Consider the following 8,605-nt stretch of genomic DNA (forward strand, 5'->3'; position numbering starts at 1 on the left):
TTGATTTCTTACTTGATACGTGTTCTGTTATCGTCCACGTCATGTGGTGTCTTTTTCTCCCTGCAGAGAACGCCACCATGCCGGCCAACACCACTGACACTCCAACCCCTGCGCCTCAGGTAAGTGTACACCTTTGTTTTTTTTGGTATACTCTTCTTAATGTTAGTCAATCCCAGTCATGATCGAGTGTGTGGACACCTGACCATACGATTTGAACGTTCCTCTTTTTGAATGTCCCATTCCACATTGAGTCTCTGTTATGCTGTTATAAGAAGCTCCAATCTTTTGGGAAGATGTTTCACTGGATTTTCTGGGTTTTAACGGTTAGGAAAGTCAGGTACTGATGCAGGTGAGGTGAGGAGGCCTAGGGTGCAGTCAGCCTTCAATAGGGTTGAAGGTCAGAGCTCTACAGCAGGAGATCTTCCACTCCAACCCATGTAAAGCAGATCTTCATGGAGCTGACAGGAGAACTATTTTTCAGTTGAGGGTGTAAGGGCTCAAGCTTGGTGGTGATGGGAATTGAACTCACAAGCTTCTGTTCCAAGCTTTAATGCCTTAAACACATGAATGCCACAAAGCAACTTGTCAGAAGTTTCTCCACCATACCTTTAAAAATGTTGTATTCATTTTTTTTCTTTAGGCATACAAGATCGTGGAGATCGTCGTGCCAATAGTGGTCATACTGGCGGTCATATTGACAGTCATCCTGGTTTTGCTGTTTTGCATGGTGAGGAAGAAAAGGCAGACGGAGGGGACGTACCACCCGAGCGCCGAGGAGCAGACTGGCACACGTAGCGTCGAGGCACCCAACGCCCTCAAACTACCCAAAGAGGAAAGATTGATCTAATAGCGCTGAGTGCTGGCAGAACGTGGAATTGCATTCACTGAACTGTTCAAGAAACCAGTCTGATTTCTTTCAAACAAATCACAGTAGTAAATAGGTGTGTGTGTGTTTGTGTGTGTGAAAGCTGAGACACCTGAAGAACGTTACAGATGATGAATTGTCTAGGCTAATCATGAGGAACTCGAAACACACACCCTTCAGTCTGTTAAAAGAGCCACACCTGCTTCATACACTATAGGAAATACTAATTCACCCCTGGTTCATTGGTTCATGAACTTTAAGGACCAGGATCTGATTTTCCCAAGAGGTTGGAGTGGGTGGACGGGGGTGTTAAATACTTACAGAGAGCTTGGACGTCTGTCTCTCTCTGTCTTTTCTCTTTATTTCTCACGAAGTCTTTCCACTCCGTGCTGCTGTATACAGTAATTCAGACAATTTTAGATTAAAAAAAATTTTTATTTTAATTTTTTTTTTAGCTAAATTAAAACTCGATTATTTACCTCGCATTTCAAAATCATGTCGCAAATGTTTTAATCACACTCGTGATGGACGTACTTGAATTGTATTAGTAAAAATATTGCTTTTTTTTATTTTTTTAAAACAAAAATCAATGTAAAAAAAACAAACAAACAAAAAAAAAACGATCTGAGCCTGAAGATCATCTCCGTAGACGATACGTTCGGTCTCTCCGATTTCATCCCTCGTGTCCTTTCTGATCTGATTGAACGGTTTGTAGTGTTTGTGCACACGAAAGGAACAAAAAAAACCACAATGAACGCTTGATGACTTGTCTAAACATTGAAATCTGATAGAGAGATGGAGCAAGAAAACAAATGCGAGTTGGTTAAACACGGCGGAAAAGACGTTTCACGTGGTCATGTTGTATAGACTTTGTACGATGATATAAAAAAATAATAATCTGATATTAAATTATAATTTAATAAGACGTTTGTGAATTTTTTAATTCTTTAATTTTTTTAATTTTTAAGCCTTTTAAATGGACATGGAAAGATGTGGCCATGTTTCAGATTGGTGGAAAATTTTCGATTATGAATTTTATTTATAGACTGTCAAAAGTATTGGGACACCAGTTTTATTTGGTTCCTTATTAAACCTTGTATGTCTTCAGAAGAACGAAACGGTTTCTTTCCTTGAACTGGGAGACCAAAATTTGTTCTAGCATGACAATGCCCCTAAATATACACTTTCCATGTGTGGGAGTGGAAGATCTCCTGCTAGAGAGCTCTATTAAACACCTTTGGGATGAAGTTTTCATCCACCCCCAGGTCTCCTCACCTCACCTACATCAGTACCTGACTTTACTAACACCCATGTGGATGAAGAGTCCCACACAAATCTCCATCAAATCAAATGGAACATCTTCCCAGAAGAGTGGCGCTTATTATAACAGCAAATTTGGTGTGGAATATGGTGTTCAAAAAACACAATGGTAGCTTCAGGTGTCTACAAACTTTTCTCCAGATAATGGATTTCTTTCTCGTTCGTTTTCTGGTAAGTAATTCATTTTTTGAACTCGTGTAATAAATAAACGAACGCAGTCAGGCACAAATCCGGCGCATTCCTGAGCGTGTCTTAAAAGAGGGAAGTCATGCAGCACAGTTTTTTTTTTTTTCAGTGTTACTGATACCGATGAATGTGACCATTGTTTGTGGCTCAGTGATTCAGAATTCTAAAATAGCATGCCAGATTTGGGAACTGCTGAAAGATCCATGTCAGATTCCAACGTTATGAAAGCGCAAGGATGGACATGCTGCTGAGTGTAAATGATGTCCTGGAAGGGTCAGCTTTCTTACTGGATCATGGCAGGTTCTGTGAGTCAAAATCATTTGACTCGAATTGAAAATGAGTCGACTCTTTTGACTCCCGAACACCTTTTTTTTTTTTTTTTTGTTCTAAACAGGAATAAATGATAGTGTGTGAATCTAATGTTTTAACATTACACTTACACAAGTATGGCTCATGAGCACTAGGTGTCTCAGAGGGTCTTAAAAAAAAGCGCCAGTGCCCTCCAGGGTGCCCTTTAATAATCTAAAAGTGCTAAAAGGTGCCCTTACTGTAAAAAAAAGGATTTCACTTCCCCTAGTGGGTGCTGTTTAATCGAAGAAAGGTTATGCAATGCCCTCTAGGGTGCCACTTTGTACAAGAAAATATAATGATGTGCTCTCTTTAAGGATAAAGTGCCTGTATAAGCGAAAAAAAAACTTTCCAAAGTGCCCTCTAGGGTGCGCTTTCAGCCAAAAAAACCCCAATTTAATATTTTATATAGTGTTATAATGTAATAAAATGCCTTTATGGGAACTCCGGTGGAGAAAATGATACCCTATGCTTGATAGGCTTACTGGTTTTTAGGAAAATGAGATGAAAAGCCCTATAGACGCTATTACGGTATGTGCCCTCATAATTTGTGTATATAGCAGAATAAACATGCTCTACATTTGCATATATATATATATATATATATATATATATATATATATATATATATATATATTTTTATCTCTGTGCATGTAGGAAAACTCCTGTTTTTTTAATTTATTTCATCCATGCCCATTAGGCTGTGTCTGCATTCATCTCGGTATTTAAAAAAATATTAGGGCTTCCTGTCTACACCAAGTGACTGGATGAGTTTGAAATTTAGGAATGTGGTAGCATAGTAGATAAGCTGTTGAACTTTTGATTAGTAGGTCATGGGTTCAAAACCCAGCACCACCAAGTTACCACAGCTGGGCCCTTGAGCAAGGCCCTTAACCCTCAGTTAATCAGCTGTATAACTTAGATAAGTGCCCTGAATAAGGGTGTCTGTAAAATGGCATAAATGTAAGTATGTTGGACTGATGGATTTTTTTCATCCACATTTAAGTCCTACATCCACATTAATCTGAACATCTAATCTGAAGACTGTGTTTTTGCTATGAAACTCTCTTGGTCTACACTGGCTTTGTTTAAAAAAAGAGTGAAGGCCCAGGGCGAAGCAGTGGCAGCTTGGTGGTGCTGAGATTTGAACTTGTGACCTTCTGATACAAAGTGCAATGCCTTAACCACTAACCACATACTGTATATATCTCGACTCTGTGTCTCTGAATCTCTGTGAATAATAAAAACGAAAACAAACGTTCTCAGGTGTAGAATTAGCCTTTATTCAGATCTCGACAGAAGTACATTAAACGTGTGAAGGCATCACAGTTGATAGAACTTCTTTTGTTAAGGTTAGAGACGATGCAGTGGACTAAAAAATGACACAAGGACAAATAAAGAAGAGAAAAAAAAACAGAAGTGGCACAAGAAGTAAACACCTGAAAGACACCTTGAGATGAAGCTAAGGGTGGATAGAAGGAAAAAAAGAAAGTGCTGTGGATTAGATTTAAGCGACCTCCTCTTCACCCTCCTCCTCGAACTCTCCCTCTTCCGCGGTGGCGTCCTGGTACTGCTGGTACTCGGAGACCAGGTCGTTCATGTTGCTCTCGGCCTCTGTGAACTCCATTTCATCCATGCCCTCGCCGGTGTACCAATGCAGGAAAGCCTTGCGCCTGAACATAGCAGTGAACTGCTCAGAGATGCGCTTGAACAGCTCCTGGATAGCAGTGCTGTTGCCTATGAAGGTGGCGGCCATCTTGAGGCCACGTGGTGGGATGTCGCACACGGCCGTCTTGACGTTGTTGGGGATCCACTCGACGAAGTAGCTGCTGTTCTTGTTCTGTACGTTGAGCATCTGCTCATCCACCTCCTTCATGGACATGCGGCCGCGGAAGACGGCGGCCACGGTGAGGTAGCGGCCGTGACGTGGGTCGCAGGCCGCCATCATGTTCTTGGCGTCAAACATCTGCTGTGTGAGTTCCGGTACGGAGAGCGAGCGGTACTGCTGACTCCCCCTGCTGGTCAGAGGAGCAAACCCGGGCATGAAGAAGTGCAGGCGCGGGAAGGGCACCATGTTGACCGCCAGTTTGCGCAGGTCTGCGTTCAGCTGCCCAGGGAAACGCAGGCAGGTCGTGACGCCGCTCATGGTCGCCGAGACCAGGTGGTTAAGGTCGCCGTAGGTGGGCGTGGTCAGCTTCAGGGTGCGGAAGCAGATGTCGTAAAGCGCCTCGTTGTCGATGCAGTAAGTCTCGTCGGTGTTCTCGACCAGCTGGTGCACGGAGAGCGTGGCGTTGTAGGGCTCCACCACCGTGTCGGACACTTTGGGTGAGGGCACCACGCTGAAAGTGTTCATGATGCGGTCGGGGTACTCCTCGCGGATTTTGCTAATGAGCAGCGTGCCCATGCCTGAACCGGTCCCGCCGCCCAGGGAATGAGTGAGCTGGAACCCCTGCAGGCAGTCGCAACTTTCTGCCTCCTTACGCACCACATCCAGAACTGAGTCCACAAGCTCCGCCCCTTCAGTGTAATGACCCTTTGCCCAGTTGTTTCCCGCACCGCTTTGACCTAATGATAAAAAAAACTTTTTTTTAGCACACTGTATCTATTTATGTTGGATAATCTATATTTATATATCTAGAGAAAATGTTATTATTAAGAAGAGCAACATGAAACATGAAAATCATCTCATCTTTGATGGTCCCCTCACCGAACACAAAGTTGTCTGGTCTGAAGATCTGTCCGAATGGGCCGGAGCGGACCGAGTCCATGGTGCCGGGCTCCAGATCCACGAGAATGGCACGGGGCACATACTTCCCACCTGAGACATGGACAGATGGGTTGGGGTGTAAAAAAAAAATGTCCAACCACAAGCAGATTTAATGAAATCCTACAGTTTTGTAATAGATTTGAATTCGGATCTAAGCACAGGCCAACGTTGCTAAAAAAAACGTTTGCGTGACGTTAGACGCTGCTGCCACGCGTTACGTGTCAGTACCTGTAGCTTCATTGTAGTAGACGCTGATCCTGTCGAGCTGCAGGTCGCTGTCGCCGTGGTACGATCCGGTTGGGTCGATGCCGTGTTCATCGCTGATCACCTCCCAGAACTGAGGGGAAAAAAAGGAGGAGAGACAAGACAACGAGAGTGGAGACCAGAACAAAAGAGAGAGAGATTATCAGAAACTCGGGATCATGCAAAACGAGCAGAAATGTAAATAAAGGGTTCTTGCATCATCTATGTACATGGATTAATTTCACTGTCGTTCAATTCAACATCTCCATTGCGTCATTATGCAAGTAAGAATACAAATAATGGTTTTTTTTAGATTACAAAAATATTTCCAAATGCAGAAATCTTAAAACAAACAAACAAATATATAAAAGGATGTCGGTCAAATGCACAATTTTTGGGATTTTCATCAAATGGTCGAATGTATAGGGTTAATTGTAAAGACTTTATGCCATTTACACCATATGTATGTTATATGTATTTAGTTATTGATTATGTATAGGCTTGGGTCGTTGCATGACGTCATCTGTTATGTAGACCGGTGCAAACCGACACGGCAAAAAAAAAAAAAAAAAACACCCTACAATACAAAAATAAATAAATAAATTAACAATACAAAATCCTACAAGAATTGATTTTTTATTTCATTAAAACTAATAAATAAAATGATTTTGATCGGCTGTGGTGAATGACGCATAGATTTTTACTGATAAATCAATAAGCAGATAAATAAAGGATTAAGATATATAAGCAAATAAATTAAAAATAATTAAATTAAATTAAATAATTAAATAAATAAGCAAACATATAATTGAGAATATGAGAAAACTTAACATATAAACACATTTAGTCATTTAGATTTTAATAAATACAATCGTATGGAATGTCGGATTGTTTATTTCCACATCTGGAAAAACTGTTTCTATTTAACAAACTGATCTAAAAACAACAATATGTATCAGATGACGATTTAATCATGTTGAATGCAACACTGAATCAGGATGAATGGCAACAAAATGATTTCTTCATTTGTCGGAAAACTGCAGGAATCCCCGCTGCCCACATTCTCTATCACAACACCCAAACCCAGCAGTTTCCTCCATGCAAAACCAATGCATTCATTACATTTATATATGATTGCAACATTTTGTGAATAAAATCCAATGCACAATCTAAAATCAAAAAAAAAAAAAAAAATGCATCCTCCTGTATCGCTCCACCTAATGAAGAATTTCCAGACGATTCCAACACACAGCCTCGAGCTTGAAGTGGAGGGTGGGTTGTCGAGGTGTGTGTGTGTGTGTGTGTGTGTGTGTGTGTGTGTGTGTGTGTGTGTGTGTGTGTGTGTGTGTGTGTGTTAATCTTTTCGTCTTCAGCATCTAAAGATGCATCAATTTCAGTCCTGATCCCATATTTTACCTTTGCTCCGATCTGGTTGCCGCACTGTCCGGCTTGCAGGTGCACGATCTCGCGCATTTTCGCAGCTGAGAGACTGAGCAGAAGTGCAAGAGGAGGAGGAGGAGATGATGAAGAAGGAGAATAAGGAGAAGCGCAGGAGAGATGGACGGAGTGATAATGCAGGAAGAGATGGAGCGCTCTTGAGTCTTGGTGGAGAAGTCCACGCCCTATTCGCTGAACGCTTCTTGTTTACTGGGCCAAAAGCCGTGGTGCAAGGTGACGTCATCTGCCTGGTACCCAAGAGCGGAGGAGAGAAGGAGGAACCTGAGCACGTGGAGGAACCGGATAGGATGCACCAGACCCTGGGAGACTGCAATAATGAAGCTGACAAAATGGCGATCGTGGGTTTTTTTTTCCCCAAGTGCTGAAAGTGATGGCTGCTGAGAAGGTCGTTGATATCCAATTGATATCGACTAGGTCCAGGATCCAGGGTTGTGGCTTTAAAGGACGTTACTTAGAACAAATAAAGCAATGGAATGCACAAACCTTACACACCTTACACATCTTCTGCAACATGTCGAACATCTTTTATGTTTTCAGCTTTTTCACTTCGTCCATCAACAGTATTCAGTTTTCCTGAACATTATATTTTCTAAAATAATGGTAGCAAAGCCTATCCATCTCTATTTAAAAACAAAACATGATTTATTTACGGTCCAAGCCATGGCCTCTTCATGACTCTCTAACATGGAACCACCTCAAGCTCTGACCATCTGTTCTTCTGACACATTTATTCCTCTTGACAATCACCGTTTTAGAGGACGGCCCGAACGCTTAACGAATAGAAAATGTATAAATCCCTTGATATGACTTCAGTAACAATAAAACTCATTCTTCTGACATTTCTACTTGAGTTCTTGCTTGTTCAGTGAACTTCAGTATGAACAGTAGTGAGGTATGTGGACTGTATGTGAATAATGAATGCAGATCAGTGTTTCGTTCTCTTGCCTTTATAAGAAGAGAGTTTTTTTTTATAGTCACACACACAGTGACTTACAGTTGTCTTCTTTATACTACTGAGTAGGTGAAAGTTAGGGGCCCTGCTCAGGGGCCCAGCAGTGGCAGCTTGACCATGCTGAACGTATTTGTTATTGCCTATACGTTTATCCCGAATCAGTAACCCAAAGTCTACAGTGGTTAGGAAAAACCTTGAGTGGAACCAGACTCAAAAAAGGAACTTATTCTCATCTGGGTGGCATCGAATGTCCGTTCATTACAGTTACATCATTGTACTGATTAGTAATAAATGCATAAATGCTGATCTGTACATGCAAATCCCAGTCCTGAGGCATCGGAGCAGACTGTTGATATTAATTACAGTCCAAATCCATCCTCAAAGTTCTAGAGTTGCTCAGAAAAGGATCTTTAGTATATTCTCCAATAGAAGGGAACGTGGATTTTAATTCTGAAATTCAACATCT

The 8,605-nt window shown here is 41.5% G+C and overlaps 2 protein-coding genes across 3 annotated transcripts in view; one reads left to right on the forward strand and one right to left on the reverse strand.

Annotated features, from left to right (window-relative positions):
- crb3a (crumbs homolog 3a) overlaps window positions 1-1,790 on the forward strand; it is a gene marked incomplete at its 5' end in the record, with an annotated part of 7,681 nt that extends 5,891 nt beyond the window's left edge. The window contains 2 exons of one of the 2 annotated variants that reach the window (XM_083524696.1): window positions 67-119; window positions 641-1,790. In XM_083524696.1, the coding sequence (XP_083380822.1) occupies window positions 67-119; window positions 641-847 (260 nt within the window). In that variant the 3' untranslated portion in view covers window positions 848-1,790. Of the gene's footprint in view, window positions 120-640 lie in introns of both variants that reach the window. The other variant, XM_083524695.1, reaches the window with a different exon arrangement.
- Window positions 1,791-3,981: 2,191 nt separating this feature from the next.
- Window positions 3,982-7,679, reverse strand: tubb4bl (tubulin, beta 4B class IVb-like). Its single transcript, XM_083523204.1, has 4 exons — window positions 7,146-7,679; window positions 5,715-5,823; window positions 5,427-5,537; window positions 3,982-5,284 (listed from the first exon to the last, which is right to left on the reverse strand). Exons 1-4 carry the CDS (start codon window positions 7,200-7,202, stop codon window positions 4,227-4,229), a joined length of 1,335 nt encoding a protein of 444 aa, XP_083379330.1. The 5' UTR covers window positions 7,203-7,679; the 3' UTR covers window positions 3,982-4,226.
- Between the last annotated feature and the right edge of the window lie 926 nt (window positions 7,680-8,605).

The sequence above is a fragment of the Silurus aristotelis genome (assembly GCF_946808225.1).
Source record: "Silurus aristotelis genome assembly, chromosome: 21".
Taxonomy (NCBI): Eukaryota; Metazoa; Chordata; class Actinopteri; order Siluriformes; family Siluridae; genus Silurus; species Silurus aristotelis.

Bases quoted from the DNA above. Each gene is read 5' to 3' on its own strand.
- tubb4bl (XM_083523204.1), bottom strand. From the start codon at position 7,202: ATGCGCGAGATCGTGCACCTGCAAGCCGGACAGTGCGGCAACCAGATC. The intron at 5,824-7,145 runs GTAAAATATGGG...TTTTCCCCTCAG, and splicing joins GCAACCAGATCGGAGCAAAG to TTCTGGGAGGTGATCAGCGA. The intron at 5,538-5,714 runs GTACTGACACGT...TCCATGTCTCAG, and splicing joins CTACTACAATGAAGCTACAG to GTGGGAAGTATGTGCCCCGT.